Below are 25,479 nucleotides of genomic sequence, written 5' to 3' on the forward strand. Positions count from 1 at the left end.
TCTCAAAATCATAAATGATGTGATCATACTACTCATAACGTCTGCTGCCATCCTGCTATTTCAAAAAACCATGTGTTGTTGGATCAAAACTGTTCAGAGCTAACAACATTTTTCCACTTGGGTCTGGAAGTCTGAATACCTGGGCAATGTCTCCTGTTAATGCTAATAACGGTCAGAGATTTCACTGACGGGACCCTGAAAGTATTCTCCACTCCTGCTGCCTGGAAAACACTGCAAAGCCCCATCTCTAATTCAAAGTGAAAAGATAAGTGGTGAAATGTTCCGGCGGGTTCTGCGTGATTTCCAGCTGAGAATGTGTGGCTCCTCTTTGTGTTTGGATCAGCGATGCCGCCGTGGAGTGGAGGGTGTCTGGGTTCTTCAGGGAAATAGCTGCGAGGTTGGGAATCCGGAGGGAAAACAGGAGATATCAGGCAGAGGTGCAGGCTGCGTTGGGCCCCTTGTCTAGACTCCATGTGTTGGCTGGAAATGGATTAAGAAGAGCTGTGGAAGACCAGGCTTGATGGAAAGAGTCCTGTGATTCTACAATGGCTATTTCATCAGGAAGACACATAAGTCTCTTTCACACATGCACTGCAACTCTGAACTTATCTAGACATCACCTGGTAGGACTGTGTATGTGAGAACACATATGTCCAAATCAGTTGGACCGGACATTAAATGGACTTGTGTGAAAGGGAAACTCCTGACAATGTCTGGACCTGATTCTCAGGACATTTTCCGGAGTTAATATGAGAAAAAGGCTTTAAATCAACATACAAACCACAGAACAGATGCATGAGACAATGGAGCAACCCAGATCGGTCTAAAACAACACTCACTGAAGAGTTACTGTACGTGGTTTGGCTGCGTTTCACACTTGAAAACTTTATATTCCTGTTTAATATACAGCAAGTTCAAAGGAGCTAAACAGTTCTTTGTAAAGCAATATCTGTATGAATCCATAAATTCTGAAGTTTTGCTGCTCTTGCATTTTCCTTTTAAGTCTCAGCACTGACCTGAGACCGGGCCTCAGCTTGGCACCTGTCTGCTTTCACAGCACCCTCACTGATCCAGGGTCAGCTCTTATTTTCACAGCACAAAGGATCAGAGGCTTTTTGGATTCAGCTTGTCATCAGCATGATTCATGACCCAAACAGGGTAAGTTGACTTTCAGGCAAGTTGGGAAGATACGCCAATATTCTGTTATATCAACACTGGAGGGGAGAATGACGTCTATGAAAGATTAATCAATAACCCCGACTCTACCTGAGACTGCTCCAAGGACTGAAGCCTCATTAACTATGTTTACTAAAGCAAAGGAGCTTAGACTGTTGTGTTGAGTCGACATAGAGGGCAGCTGACGAGCACAGGGCATGCTATATATGAACAGAGGCTGCCCCATACTTTTGAAAGGCCAGTCATGAGCCTGTTGGATGGCACAGTGAATGTCCGGAAGTCTTCCTTTAGCGCACTGCTCCAGCAGCGGTTGAGGATTCCTGGCCTGGGAATGATGGGGGCTGGAGGAGGGGGCCGCAGGAGGGGTAGGGGGGGTGCAGAGCCACACACCTGCCAGATGATTTGTCATTATAGAGGGGTCAGCACTCAGCTGTCACCCCCTAATCACCCATCCTACCCCCTTAAGTCACCCCCCCCCCACCCCTGCCTCTTCACCCCCAAACTCCACTCCGGTCCTCCAAAAACACCCCCTGCATTCCTCAGGCAGCTCCGGTTTCACTCACAGCACTGCTACCCCATCTGCCCCTCCTTCCTACACTCTACCCTGAGAGAAAATGTACCCCTGTGAGAGACACAGCACACTGAGCGCATTGTGTGGATGTGCGATGTGTGCTTATGCCCCTATGTGTGTGTCTACACAATTCACATGTGTGTGAATACATGTTTGTCTAAGGGCAAAGCTGTTTGTATCAATACTAACGGCGAAACCGATGGAGCAGAATTTTAGCAGCAGAGAATGTGTGAATTGGTCCAGGCTGCGGTCCAGAAACAAAACCCCTGCAGACAAGCCAAACACAGAGGACTCTCACAGGTATACTATATCTGTCAACAGCAGTCTTTCATCACCACAGGTCATAGGTCACACTCTTTTCCATTGAATGCAGCTTCCTCTGGGATGTGTGAGTGTGTGAGACAGATCCTCAGCCATTAGACTACCCACTGTCCACCAGATTATCTCAAGTTGTACTCTGTGAGTGTGTGAGGGGGGCTCCATGCGGTTACATCATATCCTCACGAGCCTATGGACCCCTTATCCATTATCATGTGTCTTATCATCATCACTAACAGGGTGAGTCTGCCCCTCAGGATCCCAAAAGAGAGGAGGAGGAGGAGGAGGAGGGGGATGAGAGGATCGCTAACACTTAGTTAAGGGGGAAACATGTTTAGAGCGTTAACAGAAGCTTTGACACTTGACATTAACGCTTATAGAAATACATTTTCATGTCAAGTGACTGACACTCTGTAAGCTGTCCTCAAGATGGCAGCTTGCTGGTATCAGTGATAATGACTAAGAGGTACACTTGTTTTTGTGTCTATGAAAGACAACCTTGTAGAGGTGCCTTCGATAAAGGACTATTGTGCTACATGCACCCAAAAGCAACTTCACTTCCTGGTCCAAGCGTCACCTGTCACTACTCATCCAGAGCTCTCGAGTCTTGGCCCTGCACCTCCTCAGTCAAACCTGATGGGGGCAGTAGAGGTTGGCTGACTAGCTGAGCCACAAGCTTCACACCTAACCACAGCCGAGGGGCTTGGAGAGGCATCACACACCCTGCTAGCCACTTGATACACAGAGCATCTTTCTTTCGTCTCCTGAGCTGATACTTGATAACTCTGCCCCCTGGAGAGCTTAGAGGAAAGATAGGGGGAGGGGGGGGGGGGCAAACTGGACTGGAGAGGGAGGATAATGACATGACATCAGTGTCATCGTTAACCAAATAGGGCCGTAAACAATGGAAGAACATATGCTGTTCAGTGAATGGCTGCTAGCACATGGCACACCCATATACACACACACACACACAGAAAAGGAGCCTTAACAGTTAGATGTAACATTCTGGGAATAGAGCACTGATACAGAGGAGAAGAATAGAGTTTTCCTGGGGGGACTCTCCTCCACAGGTATCAGTTACAGAAGCACCTCAAGCACTGGGGAGAGGCAAAGAGGATTTCAATTAGGGAGAAAGATGGGAAGAGACCAAAGAAGGGGGGGATGGAGGAAAACAAAAAGATAGGGAAAGGTACAGCAGGGGGAGGGTCATAATTCATATATCGTAGTGGAGGAGTACCTCCTTCTATTAGGTGTGCGTGGCAAGTCCCCACAGCCAAGCCTCACATGACGGGAGTTTGTTTTCTTTCTCCAGCTCTTAAGAGGGGAAAATGAGCCAGCTAATCCCCCTGTACATTGCCGGGCCCTTTGCCCCAGGGGTGAAGAGCAGGGGAGAGGAACAGAGTTCCAGTCTATTGGTGTTTGTGTTAACACAAACTGAGTGTGCGTGTACGTGTATGCATGGTTATGAGCACCATTAAGCTTGAAATCAAAGCATGCAACCCTAGAGAGTGAGCGGCTGCTTTGCAAACCTCCACACAGATCAGTGTGTGTTAAAATAGTCAGGAGACATCACCTCACCCTCTGCTGGGTGTTGACCCTGTCGCCTCTAGGCTGTGACACAAATAAACCTGGAGGCAAGAGAGGCTGTTATCCCCGGAGTTCCCTGATCGCTGGTGTCTCCTTCACTGGCATTGGCCTGGTTTGGCCTGGCCTGGGTTCATCGCAGGAGGAGACTGCTGGTCTGTCTGGCACACGGCCCACAGAGGGAAAACAATAACATTAAAAGCGGTGCTCTTTCAGATGACCAGAATACACACAAGACAAATGTATTTCCCTCTCTGTCATTCTGTAATGCTCCCTCCTTTTCAGCCTGCTCTTTGGGTTAGAAATGAGTCACCCACAAGTAAAAAGCCTCCAGTCAACTACAGCGCGTGCTTATTTTGACTCATACTTCAAGAGAAGATCAATATTTGCACAGATCTATGGGAGGGAAAACAATAGTGATCTGGCCTCCACCAGCGCTGTCTGTTAATGGTCTGTTTACTGAGACAGACGGGATAATGGCCTGGGTGGGGGCTGGTGGGATTGGACGGTGGCCGCACTCCACTCTGTTTCTGATCTGGTTAGTAACGAGGAAAGTAAGCACCCACAGTGCGAGAAGCTGAGAATCGAAGCTAGGCGGTGGCTATGTGATGAGTGAAGATGGGGCATCCTGTTGACACAGACAGGTTTGCAAGTCAAATAGGTGTATTCAAGCCTCCACACTTTTATAGCGCCTGCAGTCTCTTTTGGCTATGCAAATTTAAAATCTGTGAGCCCTGTGGCTCCAGTCAAGCTTTTAGATCTGAGCTATGGAAGCACTTAAATGGTCAGAGAAGCACTGCATTGAAGTCTATAGTTTCTGCCTATGCTGGATCTAGTAACACAAGATACTGGCACGTGTGTAGTGTGGAAGAATAGAGGATATCAAATATCTGAGAAACCAAGTTCAGCTTTAGGTCTTGGTTATGGTGGCAACCCCAAAGTATTTGAGGGAAAGCCCTATTGTTATGCAAGAGTCAAATAAACCATTTTCCAATAAATAGTACTGTTGGGCAACATCACAGAATATTTTAATTGGTTGAATGAGTGCAAAATATGTGCCTTGAGACATTATCTAACAGTAGTAAAAGTAGATCAAAGACCACTGCTCTTGAGGGAGTTCATTTGAGGTCATGCTAACCGGCACCTCAGTCTCCAGCTCATAACTTAAGCATCAAAGCTGTGTTTGTGTGAGAGTGTGCCTGAGTGCATGACTGTTTGAGGCCCTGAATGTGAGACTCGTCTCTCCAAGGTGCCATCACTCTGCTCCCGTCAGTCTCAGCGCTCTAACGTCCCGGTGCTGCACCTCAGGTCCCCCGTGGTCAGTGACCTCTGATCCCTCCCCCCACGGCCCTTCCAGGCCCGTCAGGCCCATCAGATGGATATGTGCCCTGCAGGGATCAGAGAACTCGAGATACATGGAAAAGCTATTCATGGCCGTTTCTAGACATTCCTCTGGAGTGGCTGTCCTCTGCACATTTAGAGAAAAAGAAGAATATCATGGCTGACTTGCACTTTCATCACAGAGGGAGAGAGGGAAAGCAGGGGAAGGAAAGAATGATTTGTATGCAATTTAAACCTCATATACTCCAATTTGGTGATGGCAGAAATGGATTCAATAGTCCTCTATGGACCATGTTTAGTGGTCCTGCTAACTCCCAGAGCCAAATCCGGGGTCACTGGTAGTGCTTTTGGCCAGCTAGTCTAGAGCTGGGGAGATGGAGCGCTTAGACCTGGAGTCAGGCCAACCCGGCAGGGAGAGGCTAGCAAAGCTGACTGCCAGGAACTGAGGGCTATGATGGCACCACTGACTATTCTGGATATCTCCCTCCCACCAAAGCACTTAACATGCAGTATAAGCCAACAAACAAACAAACAAACAGACACACAAACACACCAATCCAATCACATAAACACGCAGACGCCACCAAGGGATGCTTGGAAAGCTCAAGCACACAGGCAGGAGGAGAGCATCACTCAGAGACCCATTAACCCCTGGCTCCCAACCAGAACAGTGAGCAGATGTCCTTTAAGTACACGTTAAACATAGCTAGACTATGTGTGTGCACAAGTGATTTATGTATTATTTTCATTTGTACATGTGTACGTACATATGGCCATAGAAAGATTGAGTCACATTAAATAAAGACTTGGGGGCAGTTTCCAGGCGATGAAAATGATTGGTTGTTCCATGGTTTAGGAATAAAGTTGACAGAAAACTACCCATCACTGTCTGAACCTTCTAGTTTAAACCTTCAACCTGACCAGTTGTCTGTTTTGGTGGGAGAAAGTGAGGACTACTTCCTTGTGCAGAGAAGTGCATCCCCAGGAGAGGAGCTCCAGACTAAACACTGCTCATTCAGCTGCTCCCCTTCACCCCACCGACAAGAGACGGATGCTTGACAAGCGCTCCCAACAGAAAACCTCACTTTTTCCACCAATTATAGAAAGCAATGCGGAGTGGGGGAGGAGGCAAAACTTCAAAATATTATACACACTGGCATTTGGCGAAGTGCATTGAGCAACCTCTGTCAGAGAGAGATGGGCTAATTTCAGGGCGACCTGTGCCAACACAAACAACTGTTCTGGCTAGCTTTCATTGTCAGCACTTGAGGTTTGAGTCGAATTTTTCAACGCTCTGCAGCCAATTTCTCTTTCCCCTTTTTTTCCCCCCATATGATTTGTCCTTGTCCAAGATCCCAGTCAGTCTTTCATCGCCGCAGTCAGAGCTTAAAAACTATTCTTGTAGAAAACAAACTCAGACCCAGATGCTCATCTACACACACACAAACAAAAATAGAAAGTGCATTTTTGCGCATGTCTACATGAGCTCATGTACATAAACAGACTTATATTAACTATAATGCAAGCATGACTTCACTGGTGCGGTGTATTTTGGTGTATGCAAGTGCTTCCACTCAGGTTATGTCCATCAGTAGGCTCAGGATCGGAGCGAGGGGGCAGGAGTTAAGACGACTACTGCTTCAATCTTTGTTGCTTTGTGCTGAGATTCATATCATAGCCATGTCAATGTAAACATCATGTGTTTCTGTTTGTGTCTCCAATAGAGTATTTACTTCTTCTTTGATTTTGTTTATTAAAGGCTTTTACTGTTCAACATAAAAGCAAGGAGCCATGGCAGGACATTTGGAGTACAGGCTGTAGTGTTAGATTCATAGTCTACTCATAATTCTTACAGCTCACGCATGGTTCTGGGTAGGTGCCAGTCAATGAGATGGACAGCACTATACTGGCATTATAGAAACATCACACAGTCGGGGTCCTATCCTCTGTGGCAAATCAAACGCACCTATGCACATCATGGGAGGGGCATTTGGATATATATATATATATATGTATATATATATATATATATATTTATGTGTGTGTGTGTGTGGAGGGGGGTAGATGTTGAGGTAGAAGCTGAATGGGCACTTTTGGAGGCCCCTGTTGCCTGAACATGCAGCCTTTACTCTGCTCCAGTATTGAGGCAGCTGTCTTTAATATAAGAGCTCAGCTCAGCCCATATTTATTCAGGTACAGCTGACAGAGAGGGAGAGACAGTGAAAGAGGCGTGGCCCTTCTTTTTCCTGGCAGCCGTGCAGCACTCCTGCGGTTTTTTGGGGGGCAAAGGGACAAGGCGAAAAAGACACAGACACTGAGACAGAAGGAGAAAGAGAACAGCGGAGAAGAAAAGAGAGAGTCGAAATAAAAAGCATGGCTCCAGTCAGTCCTGTGTTAACTGGACATCCTGTGCAAGAGTCCAGCCCCAGAGGCCCTGGGGCCACCAGGGAGGGGGTGTGTGAGCTCAACTCTCAAGTCTCATTTGATGACTGTGTCTAAGACAAATCACCAGTGGTGCTGCTGTCACCGTGGGCCTTGACCAAGACAAACAGCCGTGTTTTAAAATAAGTACCTGCCCCCTCACAGGCCTTTCACCTCATCTACGCTCAAGCACATCCATATCTCCTCACACATTCAAGCATATTCCCTTCACAGGTCATAGGACTGGAGCTGCAGTCCAACGCTCCACACAGGGGACTCACTTTTCACCCTCTCAACGGTGTCTGCGTTCTCTCTTCTCTGCACACACATACTTGTGAATATTTACCACATCACACTGAGTTCCATTGTGGCTAAAATGCTGGGACTGCAATAATGGGGGTGAGTGTGAGTGCGCATGACACAAAATGTATACCAGGTTTAAAGGACACTGACTGTGTGCATGTGTATGTTCAAGCTTGATCATCTATGTGTATCTGAGCTTGCATGCACAAAACCTCAAACTTAGCTGAATCACAAACTGCCAACTGCGCAGAAGTGTCAGCACTATTCCTTGCTTTTACTTAACAGCACATTGCATCTTGGGAGTTGTGGTTTGTCTGAACGGGCCTGTCTGTGTCGCTGCCTGCGGCATGCACCAGTGGGACTGGTGTTCCTCACTGAACTGAGCCTCATTTATCTCTGTGGCAGAGCCGTTCCTCTCCAGCATCGGTCCTCCTGGACCCCTGAACTGCTGACACCGGGGCCCCCCCTTCTCTTCCTCCCTCCTCTGAGCACCAGCATGCGGCAAAAATTGTGAGATGTGTTTCATCTGCATATTGATCAGCCTGGCCAAAAGAAGTAGGACCTCAGCACTTCACTGAATACATAATGTAAATAAGTGCCAGTTATTCTGCTTAAACTCTCCTGTAATCCTTTACAGAGAACGTTTCACCTTATGTAGGTACTTTTCTGGTAATTAGGCAAATGTGATTGTGCAACAAAAGTCAATAACAACTTTTATCTTAAGTACAATACTGAAAAAAACTACAATGAAACTAGAAAACCTTTATCCTAAACATGCTGACATTATATTCAAATACGCACATCTCAGCCAAATGAAGGTTATTGTCAGGGTGAAGCAGTGCTGAACGTCAATGAGCTTGCCCAAAAAGAATATGACCCCGTTTTGCTTCTGTCACCCAATAAAAAAGGCCGCTCTTAGTGTGTGGGCAGGCTTTAGTGCCAGCCAGTTGCACTGCAGACGGCTGGGCGCTAGGCTGTCTGATGGATGGCTTGCATTCGGTGAGGACTGGACCAATGGCGTCGTGGATTGATTGGCCCAAAGGGGCCGTCGGGGGAAAGCACTTCCTGTGTGTGTTAATGGACGCTCCTGCAGAGGCAGCGTGGCGGCTTGTGGCAGGGTGATGGTTGTTGCTCCCTCTCACTCTCCCTCTCTCTTTCTCTCTCCCAGTACTCCTCCCCCTAATTTGCTTTCACTCTCCCAGTTAATCAGAGGAGAGTCAAGTGAGACGAGCCAGGCTTCCAAAGCAGAACGGCTTTCGAGCAGCTCTCTAACTCTACAACAAAACCTTTACATTACACTTAAACTATGTGCAGAGTTAAAAGAAACTCTACGAGTGAAGTTTATTCAACATTCAGCACTTTATTTTACAAGTCCCATAGTTGCCTATAATTTCCTAGAGAAGAACTGATATGGGGCGTAAATTCACACAAGGTTTGCAGAAAAGGAATGGAATTTGGTGCCTTTCATAGGGAAAAGTGAGACAGTTTTCAGTTGGTACACTTTCAGTTAATTAATTCCAATTAATTGCTTGTGTCAAGTTTTTAAGTTAGCTGAACATGCAAAAATGTGAAACTTTGTCTTTTAATAATACATGAATAATAAATGAATATTTACTTGGGATTAAATGGAGCATATATTTCAAGGAAATTCCTCTGGAAATCAACAACTGCTTATGAACTTGATACAAGTAACGAAACTAAACTGTCTCAGAATTTTGGCTACATTTTACCTACACTGAATCAAATTACGTAATTCTTTCCAGAAAACTTCCTTGGAAATTACGGAAAAGGTTATTGCTCCTTCTTCTGCTTATCATTCAACTTGACAACCGTGCTCATCTCAGTGTTAAATTAAAACTCATAGTCTACCCCCTTGAAGGAAGTGAAAATGACCCTGATTATGATAGATGTGTGGACATGAGTGTAAAAAAAAAAAAAATTTGTACCCAAGTCTGCCCAGCTGCTCCAATTCAGGCACCGGAGGTCCATAGGTTTCAACATGAAGAGGCTTGTAGTGGTAAAGTGCTTCCTCTATCTTGGGCACAGACTGGAGAGATACTGTCTGACGCTGAGAAAAGAAAAAACACAGAAACCAAACATTCAACACAGGACAGTAATCTTCATTGTCTTAGTTTATTATGCAGTGCAAGACTGGAAACTATGGCTATGGCACAATCAGGATGACACAAACAGAAAAAACAATTTGCAAGAGGCTTAATGTCAATCAAACTGCAACATTAGTAACCACCAATTCTTGACTGACTGGTTTGGAAACAGGAGTTTTGTCTGACAACATTTTCACTTTCCCCAGGCACTGCTGGTTTTGTGGAGAAACTAACTGAGACGATGACTGAGCATGTTTTTAGTGGTCAACACAGTGCTGGAAACTCAACAACTATTCCTGTTGGAAATCTGATCAAGAAGAAAAAAACACGATGTAATAAAGGATAATTATGGTGAGGTAGATTAAGAAATGTAATTCATGATAACATAAAGCAGGTGTACTTCCAAACTACTCGGCTATTCCCATAAAACTACCAAAAGACAAATCTACTGATAATTTATATATGTAGAAAAGAGAGTAAATGATTATATGCTAACAGTGTATTTCCACTGATTCACCAAAAGCAATGTCTCCTACAGTCATAAGATCTGTTAGTGTTTTCCCTACATGCTTTCAACAGCAGCGCAACACTGTTGCTAAATGATGAACGCCACTGCTGAAATTCCACATTGTACATAATAATCACGACAGATGCAAACCACGTGCACTTTCTCTGCTTCAAGCAGCTGCTGGGGAGCGAATGAGAATTGGTGTCATTGCTGCAGCTTCTCCTCTCTGTCCTCTCCTCTGCTCCGTGTCTGTGTTTGACCGAGGGCGGGGCCCAGCTCCTCCACACACACACACGCACGCACGCACGCACGCACGCACGCACGCACACACACACACACACACACACACACACACACACACACACACAGAGTGGACAGCAGAGTGGACAGTAAAATAGAGAGGCCGCGGTGGAAACCATGATACAGGTGAAGTGAAAGGTAACATTTAACTGGAGTTGATGACAGTTGCCCTCATTGTTGTAAGTGCAGTAAAACCTTCGTGCAGTAAAACCTAAGTGCAGTGAAAAGCCAATATGTATTTTATCAAACCACCTGTTCAACAAGCATTAACATGTAGAAAAGCAATATTTACTAAATATTGCTCTTCAAAAATGTACTTATTCTTGTTCTGCACGTTTTTCAATCGTTAACTACTTCTGCATACTTTCAGCTACAGAAACCATTCAAATATCAAAATGTTCAAGGGTATTCATGCTATGACTTTTCTTCTTTCTAGCATATTCCAGTGATTTCATATAATTTTTATATTAAAATTTATATATATATATATTATAATTTTATTAAACTGCTTTGCCCGCAGTCTTCCATTCACCGCTGGTATGTTTTACACAACTGCAGTGCGCTGGTTAAGCGAATAGCGAATTGTTACGCACAAGCTAAAACAAAAGCAGTCTGTATGTTGCCTAACTGTAAGCTTAGTTTGCCAAATGTTGTAAAATTTGGCAAATTCTTGTAAACTTAGCTACAGGCTGGGATGGCAGCCCTCCCAAACCAGCCCCTCCCTCAAGCAGTGAATCACACCAGCAGCAGAGGGAGGACGACAGAGGACAGGAAGAGTGATACTGACTAATGTCTGTGTTCTTTATTCTTTTTAAACTACACTCAGTATTTTCATGTCAGAAATATTTATTTTATTGATATGTTATTTTTGTTTCCAGTGAGATATTATTGAGTTTACATAGTGACTTTGCTGTTGTAAACATTACTGTTGCTGCTCTGGAAACAGTATTAAGTTTTATTTAAAATATAAATCAATTCTAATCCTGTTCTGAATTAGGGTTACTTCAGGACATAGCGCTTACTTTATCAGTGAGCATATTTGTTTCACTTTTCTTCTTGCTGATGTCTGAGTGTACTGCGAAAAACTACAACCAGTTGTTTTTTTTCAAAATATTGTAAGGACTAAATTGATGTGAAAATGTATAGTTTTTAGTAAAATAACATCACACTTTCTTGGGTGAGAACCCTGAAACCCCCTGACTGTGTTGAGGCATTTCATTCTTTGACATTTATTACAACTACAGCTATCTGGGCCTCCAGAGTCCTTCCGCTGTCAAAAGCTCCTGTAAATTATCACACACATGGCTCGATGAACATGAATAAACCTATCTGGAACAATTCCAAAGTACTTTTAAGTTATTTCACTGCTGGTGTGCGCAAATACGGGTCCTGGCAACGTGGGCTCTGCGTGTGCATAACACTACCACTGCTGAGAAAATCCTAGGGGAAACACTGGATCTGTGGTGTCAGGCACAGAAAACTGTCCATTTCTTCAATCCATTATTACTCAGAGTTGAGATTTCAGTCAAACTACTCCATTTCCTAATGCCCTTGACCATGGCGATCAAGTGAGAAATATGATACTTCTTAAGGACATTGTAGGATTGTTCGATTTGGGGCTCTGCCATCAAAGGGGAATTTCCACACAGCGTCAGACCGCTATGTTTTCTCCAGCATTAAGTAATCAGACTCAGAAGACGAGCCAGAGTCATTAAACAAACCTGAAATTAAAAAGATGATGTCTAAACAAACAGTGACTACTTTAGAGAGTAGCAAAGGAACTCGAAGACAAAGGAAACATAAAAAGATAAGAGAGAAAGCAAAGAAAAGAGTAGTGGGGGGAGTATAAACAACAGAACTCAGAGGGGAGCTGATGAAAACCAAACTAAACGAGTAACATGTGCCCCACGGCTTCAGACTGCCTGCCCTCACACATGCTTTGGCCCATGCAAGCGCACACACGGGAAAATAAAGCCACCTAAGCTGAACTGGAAGTTACAAAAGCACCAAGTGATGCACACTGAGACAGCAATGAATGTAGATCAAATGAGCCAAAAACAACATGGTGGTAATTATTCTAACAAAATACACACGCATAAAGAAACTTGTACTTGTAATGTTATGTACCATAAATATGTAGCGTTAAGGCATTCCAAGATTTATTTTGTGATTAAATGGACTTTTTACAACTGTTTTTAGCCATTTCAACATGCTTCATTTACGTTTAGATTAGTTAGTGGTTTCCGAAATTTCCGAGTAGTATTGGGCAACTTGACAATATATGCCGTTTGACAATATACTGTAAGTTTGTCTACTGTCAGAGATTTTACCATATCGTTTATACCAAGTTAACTACTCTTTAATATCTCTGGTTATATTAGACTTGATTTGCAACATTGCTGACAATGGATTGTTTTATGGCAGTATTAGATTTTTAGACATGATGAAAGACCTTTGTTCAGTATCCATTTTACTGAATTGGCCAAAAACAGATGTTTCTGTCCATGCATATTTTCCAAACAGTTTCTTACAATATATCAATCAATATTGCGATATAATCCATCCAACTCTATTCCCTGGAATAATTTACAACTACCCGAACAAAACAAGCCTGAACCTGTCTCATTCAGCGGTGGTTTATACATGCAGGTGGGAGGAGCGGCAGTGATAGTGACAATGGCAGTATATTAACAGCAAGAGAAAGCGTGGGTTTATCCAGTGAAGACATAGTGAAAGGTGAACATCGACTCAAAAAAAAACATGTCTCTTTGGCTCTACCTTACACTTATGACACTATCAATGGAATAACAGATATCGTTCTCTTTTTTGATTGATTTCTTTTCATGTGATAAATAACATCTGAGGATAAAAAGCTGTCCATTATAAAGAACCTCTTGCTCCTTGACTAGACAAATCCGGCAGCTGATTTATATGTTGCGTTCTCAAGCGCCACTGCCATTACTGCGTGTTCTACTGAACACATTTACACTGGCAGTGAAAGCGCATAGGTTTGGGTTGTTGGTGGTTAGCAGTCGTCTCTTCGGATAGATGAATGTACTGTGTGTAAATGTGTCACTGACTTTCATTTCAGCCAGGAAACGTAGCGCCAAGCTAGCCTGAGAGAGGCGGGGTGGTGGCACACCATTGGCCCATGTAGGCAGATCCCTCGGTCTTTGGTCGGCAAGCTGCTCAGAATATGATCGAAACATGAGGATTAAATGGTGATTTATGGAAGTAAATTGATTTCATGGAGTAGAGGCTTGTGGCTTTTACTTTCTGTTTTTTCCAAAGTTGACGTTTACTGTTGGAGCAGCCCAGAAAAGACGTCTAGCATTGTTAAAACTGGACTAGATTTCGTTGAAAGTTTTGTGGATTATAACTTTTATTTTCATTGCATTTGATGACTATAATTTCAACATTTGATTTTCTGACATATTTCATGACAAAAGCTCTTAAAAAGTGAAATCCCTTAGATACATTACAGTCGTAAATGCAGGTTTACAGTAATGGCAGCTTCTCTACTTCCTCCTACAACCCGGATTCGTCTGAATCAAAAATGTACATTTATCCATGTTTGGTCACTAATTTCATCCAAAATAGAAGACAACACCCAATTAAATAATGGCCCCACGAATGGATTGCCCATATCTGGATACCCACTTTTTAATCACCATTTAAATGTGTTTGGGTGGATTGCTAGATTTCTCCTTTAAAAACACATCACACACACGATTCTCTACGGTTTTTGCTCACCCTTTAACCTCAAGGTGCCAGTGATCCCCCCATCCTGTCCCATCCATTCATCCAACACAGTGGAGCCCCACCACAGGCTAATGAAACCCAGACCGGCCAACCCAATCCCAGTAACTCTCTCTCTCTTTCGCACTCCTTCAGTCTCTCCATCCATCTTCTTTCAGACTTTCAACACTGTTTAACTCCCCTACTGCGCCAATCAAAGAGACGCACCGGGACGAATGGGTGGAGGGAGAAGCGAAAGAAGAAAAGTCTACGATGGTGGAATGGTGGAGAAAGAGGGCGGCAAATTGGAAGTTGCAGATGGCTAAAGGGCAGTAAATCAGATTTTTAAGTGACAGACAGAACAGCCAACCCCCAGTCTAGAAACATTTCTGTTGCATTCCTTTGCAAGGGCACCTTGAAAACTGGCAGAGACACATTGGCACGAACAAACACAGCATAAGACATGCATACACAAGAACAGTCTTTGTTCTTCTGAAAATGTTAACAGAAATGTGTACATGTTACTGCATATAACCTGCTTTTGATACAAGACAAGCTTTCCGACTATCCATCTAACGCAGAGCTGTGCCCTCTCAGATCTGCCCCGTCCTCCGCTCTACCTAATAATACTGCTGAAACTTTCAATCATGGACTCATCACGTCCTATTAAAAGCTTGTGTGAATTACAGCATATGAATGTTGTTTTCCAAATGCTTCGGTGAAAGAAAGCAACAGAAGGGAAGAGAGAGACGGGACCCCCAGCAAGGCCCAGCAGAGCAGAGCAGAAATGGTTGAGGGACTACGGACCATTGGAACAACACTTCTGAGAGAGCCAACACAAACATCTGCTTTCAACATTACTAGGGGCCCATCTTACTACCTATACAACATTATGTACTGTATGCCCACATGCTGCTTTTAAGTTTGTGTATTATTGGTATTTAAGACTCTTATAATACCCCTGTGACACTAAAATGAAACTCAGGGGACCATCAATCTTAATAAAACCGCAGGGGAGGATGATTTGAGGAAATCACCTGTGCGCCAGAGGGAGTAGTCCTCCTTCTTCTGCCCTTGTGATCTTCCTACATCTACAGAGTTATAGTGATGTAGTTATACCAGCTTCAGTTTCCTGGTAGGAGTGGAACCACTTCAAAAAGGTCAAGTAAAGCCGACTTGGGTGTCTGTCCTGTTAGTGGTAGAGCAGACACGTGTGCTGGCCGGGAAAACTGTTTTGCACTTTGTGCCTCTGGGTTTTGGCTCGTGATGTACCGTCACATTACTCTTTCTTAACTTGGCTGTGCATCTTAACAGTACCATCTGGGAAAGAAACAGGGTTAGCCCATCTGACAGAGCGATATGGCAAGCATTCATGTGACTTTTATGGGGCAGGGGTCTCATAAAAGTCACATTACTTTTAAGGTATGAGAGGTCTATACCCAAGGCATAGTACCGACTGTGCCAAAGTCTACATTAAAAACAAGACACGGTTGCGTCTTTGCAATAGTTGCTCCTAGATGTTGGAATAATGTGCTTTGTAAACCTCACTTTTATAGATGCTTTAGCTGCTCTTGACCCCCTGTGCTTTGATGCTCCTTGCTTTGCTTACACTCCATCTACCGTTTTACCATTTATATTTTCAACATTTGTTATAAACTAGAAACTTTTACACAAAAGAAAATCATTAGAAGAGCGCGTTGATCCAACAAAGACAGAGTCTCATCCAATGGTCAAAGTGTCAGTCTTGAAAGAAAGATCAAATTGTGTCACCCATCAGAATGCCACCAGAAACACGTGCTACACACACACACACACACAGAACAACACTCTATAGGCCCTCTATAGGCCCCATCTCTCCCCTGATTTTGCACCTCAGCAGGACACATCAAGGTCACTTAGAGACTAAACTCTCCATCAGCACCTTCCCACCAGATCCACAGACGCACACACACACACACACACACACACAAAACCACATAAGCCTGCTTGCTTCTCAACAGTTCGGGAAGCCTCAGCTAGCTAAAGCACAGCTCCAGAGGCAGTGGGAGCCTTTCAATAATGCACAAAGTGATAATGAGAACAATGGAAAGGGAAACAGTGGTCAGCATTGTATAGGGGATAAAATTAATAAGCCTAGTTAGGGGCCAGCCTAGTGCCATCCCATTCTCAGCCCACGCTTCCACCTTCTGCCCTGGCACTGCCAGTGCTTCTGTGTGGATAAAGAGCTTTGGGCTGCCCACTGGCGCACTGAGCAGCAAGTAGCAAGTGTAAAAGCTGCTGCCCGCACAGTGCCTCCCCTCGCCTTACAAGTTTAAATATAACCGCCTGACCAGTGGCAGCTGCCCCAGCGCAAAGCCCCTAAAGCTGACAACTCCTTTTTCCGCTGGGCTGGCCTAGGCCGGGCTGCCCGTGGGCAAGGGTTGCTGAGGCCAACCTAAACAGGGCCAAGCCAGGGGCAGGGGCAGAGGTGTGAATGCCCACATGTGCTGGTGCCAATCACAGCTGACGGTTCTCTTTACCCCCTGAACTGACCCCCTTTCCTCAAGCGCCGGCAGCTATCAACCTGCGTGCCAGCAATCCAATAAAAAAAGAAAAGGCCAAAGGGCAAGGGTTATGCACTTTCCCACAAAAAAACATGCTGCCCTTGGTTTGTAAATTAATTATATGTCAAAAAGTTCTGAGTATAAACAACACAAAAAAATGTAAATTGTGTCTGCTACGATTTGTCTCGGAGTGTGAATAAAGGAAATGAAAATAACACTGAAGATGGTGAAAGAGTGAGTTAGGGTTGAAGAGGGGGGGTGGTAATGTAACATCAACCTCGCAGGCAAAACAGGTTAGGCCAGTCTGCCAGAGAAAAGTAAAGCAGAGCATGGCCTGCGCTGACGAGTACGTCTCACGAGCAGAGGTCACTGTAGAGGACAACTTAACCAAGTAAAACAGGCCTGAGCAAACAAGCTCACAGCATGAGTGTGTGTGTGAGTGTGAGTGTGTGCATTTGTGTTTTCTATGGTAGTCAAATTCCACCCCCTAAGTGTAGAATGGAATAAAGCCAAAGAGAACCTGAGGTTATTACAGCCAGCTACACATCTATGTTTAGGGATAAACTTTCCACCCACATTTGGCTGATTGTGTGTGTGTGTGTGTGTGTGAGTTGCACTTTGTTTATGTGTGTGTGCCTCTTGCTTTCATTAGGTGCCCATGCCGGCCTCGTCAGGTATGTCAGCTGCTCTGCCGCCTGTGAGGAGTGGATTGGGCCACAGTAGTGTTGGAACCTAGGACCTTTCATTTAAGATGGCGCTGAAAGCTGCCTCTAGGCGGAGAGATTCCCCATCGGTCAAACTCTTTCAGGAATGGGACACTGTAGCAGCTAACGACAATCCCCAACCTCACACATACACTACTGAAACAAACAAAGCCAACATCCTTAAATACAATCAAAAACTAAAACGTCATTATTACTTATGAACTGTTTAAACCAGATATAACTTATATGCTAATGATCCTAAACTCATGTCCATATTTTGCTCTGATCATGTGCCAACCGTAATGACTCTTGTCATTGTGACTCTTGTCACTGGGCCAGGTCTTATGTGTCAGACAACAACAAGCAACCTGTTTAAACAATGAATAGTTGCCTCCCTCCCACACAGAGAGTCTCTTTTGATATCAGTGGATGTGTATTTTTAAAAAGACACTTTATTCTTCAAAGGATGTTTACTCAGACTGGGTAAGGTTAGCGTGCGCATTTGTGTGTGTGTGCTTAGTGTAGTGTTTGTTCATTCACCTGCACACCGGCTTCGTTCAATAGAGTGCCTACAAAGTGAGGGATTAGTGAGCGATTTCAGACCATTCCTGAGGCAAGACCAGGCCCATCCCACCTCACATCACACCTGGACTGAGACTACTTTCCCTCAGGATCGGCTAACTTCCTTGAGCATCCATTCGACGGCATGTTAACACACAACCAGAATAATCGGGATCAGGGTTGGAGTCCCCTTCCCTGCTGTTGGAAAATCACCCCAAGTGTAGAGTAGTGCCAACATGGCTGAGATGTCTGCTTGCATGTTCCCAGTAAACAACATCACACAGCTAGATGCAACATTAGATCACTTTTTAAATAAAGACTGGAGCCACTGGGAAGCCAAGGGAGAATTGGCATCCTCACGTTCCATGGATCGGACGGCTCAAAGATAGGAAGATATGTCATTCCAACGGTGACGGCTCACCTTGGCCTGGGGAGAAGCAGCTGGCTGGAGTGCTAGGGGGGGCAGGTGGTCATGATGGGGGTGGGGTTTTGGGGTGCCGTGAATATCTGCTTCTGTGACTGGTGAACTTGCAGAACACCAAAAACATCCAGATGACAAAACAAGAGGTCATGAATCAGGCCCCTGTGTGTTCATAACTGTCACAATCTAACTGGTTTTCCTTTGTGAATGTGCCTCTTTTGATTATCAATTAATCTTTTTTTTTTTTAATAAATCAAGTAATTGTTTAGTGGAAATTGCACATCACAATTTCCCCGAGTCCAAGATGACATTTGCAAATTACTTGCTTCCTCAGACCAACAGTAAAAAAAAACAAACACAACACATACATTTACATTTACAATGATATGAAAAAGAGAAAACAAATCCAAACCTCACATTTGAGGTGGAACCAGTAAATGTTTGGCATTTTTGCTTGATAAATTACTTAAATTATCGACAATCATAACTGTAATTATCTATCAATCAACTAATCCATTAACTGACAACACATTTCAGCACTAATTGATATCACCATTGCTTAAGAGAGGAGTACAAAACAGCCAAACTACAGATACAATGATTTTCTTGGATTGTAAGCTGAATAGTCTTGGGTTATGGACTGGTGGTTGATACAAATGGAAACAATTGAGGACATCAATTTAGGCTTTGGGAAACAGTGATGGACATTTTTCAACATTTTCTGACATTATATAGATCAAACAACTAATTGATTAATAGAGAAAATAATCAAAAGATTTATCGATAATGAAAATAATTGTTGTAGTTGCAGCTTTAAGCTGAACTGTAAAGGAATATCATAGAAACAGCCCAGCTCTACAAATGTGTTTTTACATTTGCTTCCCCTAATTTCTGCTGAAGAAAAACTGAAACCCTGTTTGGAACAAGGGACCACAACCTAGCAGATAAATGAATTCCAGCAATCTGCAGGAATCCACCGCTCTGTGCTGAAACTCCACCAAGTCAAACAGAAGTCATTCTTATGGACTCTGAGGTGGAGGGAAATCCAAACCCACACGTTCCCCTGACTCAAGTCTCTCAGTCCAGCACAGCAGATGCATGGCGAAAGCTCTGCTCCACCAACAGGAGCTCTGGGATGGGAGGATGAAGAGAAATGGGAAGAAAGAAGCGAGGAAAAACAGCCACAGAGGAAGCCAAGAGCAACATAATCATGCTGTTTCTCTCTCCATCAGCAAGTTTAACTTCATGCTGTATATCAAGAGAGAGAGTCGGAGTAACACATCCTCCATTTGGATCAATTCGATCTAGACCTAGTGCTTTTTCACTGGTTGTGGATAAGCCAGTTGTCTCTTCTGGGTTTAATAAAACAAATTAATGACTTTCATGCAGTCTAAGTGATTATCATCAGAACATTCTATAACCACGAACTTTTGAAAAGCCTACTCCAGTGAGAAAAACATTCAAATGGGCAGGATTGTTAAACAAAGAGGGGAAAAGTAAGAGTTGGATTATACCTGAGTATGTCAAAACTTAGCTCCAGCTTGAGCCTAGGTGAGTACTAAGCACATCTCTCTCCCACGCACCACTGAACTGTGGGAAGACAACCATGCCTCATGAGGGTTGTTGGGGAGGGGGTGGGGGTGATGACACACCCTATCTCATCACAGTAAAATGAAAACAAACGACTGAAAACCTGAACGACAGCCAAATGGAAGGTCTCTCCAGACACGGTGAGCACAAAGCTGAGAGCTCGGAGCGACCAGAGCCTTGAGCCCACATGCTCTCTCTGTGGGTCTCATTGCTCGCCCAGAAGAATGTGATGACATGACTGAAGGGGTGAGGGCCTGTTTCCACACTGAAGAAGCACCAGACACGGAGAAACATCCTCCCTTTGAAGGTCTGGACTGTTATCACCACTCTTATTTTCAATGAGTGCTGCACATGAAGTTTAAATTAGCACTCAACTAAAATCACCACATGACCTTAACTGCTCAGAAACACTGAACCACCAGAGGATAGAAGTATAGAACCATGAGACCTTGGGCTCACAGTAACTTTAATAGCCATTTATTATAGTAGGTATAGCTTATTTAAGCTGTCCTGTTTCTCCGTGCTCGTCTTTCTTGAAGCAGCAAAACCATATCTCAAAAATGCATGCCTTCCCCTCTGTTCACACATATGGACTCAAACACTGGAGACACAACAGAATACCATTTATTGTGAATTGAACCTTGAAAAATATGCTGGCACCACCGACCCAGACTCAAGACTCAAAAGTTGGCCAGCGCCACTACATGGGGACACGCAGGGACACCTATGACATGCGTGATTGACAACCTTGCAATAACCAATCATGCTTGTTTTGATTACCGTAGGAAACTTAAGCAGTTATTTTCTACTCTAATTCAACTACATAAAGCAAAATGGAGGAATAGTTGATCGTCATCATGGTTAACGGCTTCCCAGATCTCCGTGATAAACAACTAAAGGCACTAATGGGCCTAGAATAAGACAAAAAAAAATGCTTGAAAGCACATCACTCTAGAAATGGAGTACTTTGTTCAGCAGCGGTATAGTAGCAAAGGGAGAAAATAATTGCGAAGTCTGAGCCAAATATATAACTGATCGGCTCAACATTAAACAAAATGAGGCTTGTGAGAGGCAATAGAGTCTGCCACTTTGAGTCTTTATAGACTGAAGAAATAGACAGTTTTCGTGCTTGACACTACAGATACAATGTTTCCCCTAGATAACCAAGATAGTTATAGTTTTGATAAATGAAGAATGAAATGCCCAAGTTCTCCCCCAAGAATATTTGATGTTGTTTGACTAAAAACTATGCATTTTCACATCACCTTACAATATTTATAAAAAAACCTAACTGGTTATAGTTTCTCGCAGTACACTCAGACATTCACAAGAAGAAAAGTGAAATAAATATGCTCACTGATGAAGTAAGCACTATGCCCTGAAATAATAATAACTGAGAACAAGATTAGAATTGATTTCTATTTTAAATATAAATATTGTTTCCAGAGAGGCAACAGTAATGTTTACAACAGCAAAGTCACTATGTAAACTTAATAATATCTCACTGGGAACAAAAATAAGATATCAATAAAATAAATAATATTCCTGGCATGAAAATACTGAGTGAAGTTTAGAAAGAATGAAGATCACAGACATCAGTCAGTATCAGTCATTCCTCCTGTCCCCTGTCCTCCTACCTCTGCTGCTGATGTAATTCACTGCCTGCAGGTACCGCTGGTAGAGAGAGGGGCTGGTTTGTCTCAGCCAATAGCTAAGTTTACATGAATTTACCAAATTTTAAGATATGTAGCAAACTAAGATAAACAGTTAGGCTACATAAAGACAGCTTTGGTTTTAGCTTGTTCATAACATTTCACTATTAGCTTATTGTGGTTGTGTAAAACATACCGGCGTTGGATGAGAGACTGCAGGCAAAGCAGATGAAAATATCTCTTTTCTACATGTTTATGCTTGTTGAACAAGTGTTTTGATAAAGTACATATTGGCTTTTCACTCACAGAGGTTCTTACAGTAACTAATGTAGTTGTTGTCAACTCGAATAAAACATTATCTTTCACTTCACCTAATTCACTGTCTCCACTGGCCTCTCTCCTGCTGTCCATTCTGTCCGTGTGTGTGCTTAGGAGCTGAGCCCCACCCTCGGTCAAACACCGACACGGGGAGCAGAGGAGAGGACAGAGAGGAGAGGCTGCAGCAATGACACCAATTCCCATTTGCCCCCTACTAGCTTCAGTCAGCTTCTTGCGCGTGGTTTGCATTTGTCGTGATTATTATGTACAATGTGAAATTTCAGCGGTGGTGTTCATCATTTAGCAGCGGTGCTGCACCGCTGTTGAAAGCATATAGGGGAAAAACTGAATGAACAGGGGGTTAGAGAGCTAATATGCCCGAAGTGTTGCACTCACCATGTGGATTCCAGTTGAAAACAGGTTGGTAGGTTTGACCGCCTGCTTCTGCTGCTCTATCTGGGTCTCCAGCTGGGCAGCACGGACCTTATGTTGGGCAAGCAAGATGGTGGCAGGAAGTTGAGACTGCTCCTGGAGAAACAAACGGGATAGAGGATTTTATGACAATGGTATCTTATGTATGTGATACATGCAACAAAGTGCTTCATCTGGAACTTTTCTGCTCAGTAGAAATAGTTGACACTTGTACATGTTAAGGCCTTTTCCTTCTGTAACTGCTATATGTTGAGAAGAGATGAGAACACAAATAGTCTAACTGGATAATCATCAGCATAGGGTACTTTCAGGCTAGCTTCCACATTATTGATGCAAGCCATATTCACAAAACTGTGGCACTGCAGGGGACACTGCTTCAAGTGCACTGCGCCGCCTTCACCTCCATTAAATGCAAGGTCGGACGTTTCAATTTCTTCAGTGGATTGTTGCCAAGTGCAGAGGTCTGAGAACACAAGCTTGGACACGTTCACTGAGGAGGTAGGGTATTTTTGATGGGGTGGACAGCAATGGTAGGACAGTCTAGAGGTGTCTTAGTATTTAAATATAAACTAAAACTGATTTAATGGCTTCCAATACTGATACGTCTGGCTGCAAAAATTGACCAGAAGTAAAATCAGCAGAAAGCAAATTTTCAGTAAGGTGCTGAAGTATATGTGCAATTTAGATTGTGACTTAAAAATAACAACTAGGCTGAATTCTTAATTCTTCGCTCATGTGAGTTACACTGATTTGGGTGCTTGTGTGCATTTGCTTTATTTGCAACATCACATCATATAGTTGACATGCTTCTCATTTAACAAAGATCTTGAGGAAATAAATGGATAAAATCCAGAAAAATAATATAAATTCAATGTACATCATTCTCATCTTTTACATTCACATTAAGTACACACAATAATCAACAAGTGTGTTCCAAGTTCCTAGTGATGTAGTTATTCACTGCTTCAGGAATCAGCAGCAAGGCCCCCAGAAAGTATTCGGTGGTGTATTGCATGTGTGAGAACATTGAGCTTTCTGGCCACAGGGACATACAGATGTCAGAGCTCAGGAGAGTTCCCCCAGGGGGGTGAGAGCTGATCTCATCTGCCTACAGTCAACAGGCCCTATGCCTTAAACAAACAAACACACAGCTTTGCCTGCTATCTGTGATGGTCCTTCAGTAGCCCACTCTGCAGGAACAATCACTTCCAAAAGCCTGTAGCTCAACACAATGGAGCCAAGAGGCTTTGGAATTACAGAATGAGAACAATGCAACCCCCGGCACAATGAATGGTAATAAGCTCTTAATGATCTCACAGCCATGAACCCTCAGGCTGAGCATGTGTGTGTTTATTTGTGTCAGACAGGGAACATCTGTCATAGTGTGGGTGCTCTTTACTTCACAAGACTAGGCATTCTGAGGACATATGTACATGCAACATCTGTGTATCTCACCAGTTCATCCAGCAGAGCCTGCTTGTTCTTCCTCTTGACCTGTAGCTGCCTCTGCTCCTCCTGCAGCATCTCCAGCCTCCGCTGCTCATTGCCCTGCTGCTCAAGCAACAGCAGCTCCTCAAGCTCCTCCTGCTCTCGTGTCTGAGGAGAGCAATAGAAAGAAACAGGATGTTGTCACTTCTTTGACCATAAGGTTCAATACACACCAGTTTTGGTAATGCCACAATGTATTTGACCCTACATTCTGACATCTCCGGTGGGGGGGGGGGCAAGCAAGGAAGAAAATTTCCCTCCAAGGTATAATTTATGGATAAATGCACTCAATACGTACAAGTTTAGCCTTATTCTTCTGGATGAGATCTCTGTTCTCCCTCTGGTACTGCTCCATCCTCTGCTTGGTGTCCTCCACATCAACGTTGTTTGTCAGGTTATATACTACACAGAGGAGACATAAACCACCGTTAACCTCTTTAACCAACAGATCCTTTTGTGGTTCCATCATGTTGTGCAGACAAGCACTGTTCAAACCCACAATACTGTTATTTTAAATTCTAGTCAAGATCCCAGTACACTGTAGCAAATGTGCCCAGCTCAAATGCAATGGTGTGTAACATGTTCAAGACATTTTACAATACAATTTTCCATTTGATGGTCATCAATGGGGAAAGCCTTAAAAATGTCATCTGGTAATTCAATATATTTCTCAACCGAAGTCAGATAGATTTTCAGTGACATGCTGGAACGAGGGGATGTAGAACATTAACTTATATGTTGTTGTTCTAACTGTGTAAAAATATTCTTCAACTTCAAAGCTGCTTAAGGGGAAGTTTAAGGGGAATTGTAGGTTTACAATGTTAAAAACAGAGGAGCTGGTCAAGGTTGAACATCCCTGCACCAACCTTAAGAACTAGCCCGTAAAAGCTGTCTTGCCCACTGTCAAGGGCTATAAGCCAGTCGAGATGTGTTGGTGTTGGCAGAGCTATCCCCTGATCTATGGCCCTGGCTGGCACTAATGCCTGTTAAACATCCCCCTGCGCAGTCAGAGTCAGGGAGAAATCATTTCACCAATACTAAATATCACTTTAGTGGTCAGTTCGAAGCTGGTGCTCGTACCTATATCCTCCACTTCCTCCAGGTAGTCGTTGTACTCTCTCAGGCTCGGGAAGTCAAAATCTCTCTTGTTGTATCTGCAGAAGAAAAACAGAACTGATGATACAAATAATAAAAACCTGATAAAAGCAAATGTGCATTACAGGTTGCACACTGTAGGCTAAATAGACATTAATAGCCTCCATTAAATCAACTGTTTTATAATACCATGTCCGCATACTGCCTAATAGACACACATTAGATGTCAATTAAGGGGCTATTAAAGAACAGATGAGAGGGAGAAAAAGAAGGCAGGGAGGGGCTGAGAAGTAAAAATCTGGCATGG

General features: G+C 43.6%; 1 protein-coding gene across 1 annotated transcript in view; it reads right to left on the reverse strand.

The window, feature by feature from the left end:
* Positions 1-25,479, reverse strand: part of mnat1 (MNAT1 component of CDK activating kinase) — a 36,095-nt gene that overhangs the window by 2,886 nt on the left and 7,730 nt on the right. The window contains exons 3-7 of the mRNA XM_067614777.1: positions 25,158-25,231; positions 24,376-24,479; positions 24,045-24,185; positions 22,554-22,685; positions 9,664-9,785 (exon numbers count right to left, since the gene is read on the reverse strand). Of these exons, the coding sequence (XP_067470878.1) occupies positions 9,664-9,785; positions 22,554-22,685; positions 24,045-24,185; positions 24,376-24,479; positions 25,158-25,231 (573 nt within the window). The remainder of the gene's footprint in view (positions 1-9,663; positions 9,786-22,553; positions 22,686-24,044; positions 24,186-24,375; positions 24,480-25,157; positions 25,232-25,479) is intronic.

Source organism: Thunnus thynnus, chromosome 16 (assembly GCF_963924715.1).
Source record: "Thunnus thynnus chromosome 16, fThuThy2.1, whole genome shotgun sequence".
NCBI classification, from domain to species: Eukaryota; Metazoa; Chordata; class Actinopteri; order Scombriformes; family Scombridae; genus Thunnus; species Thunnus thynnus.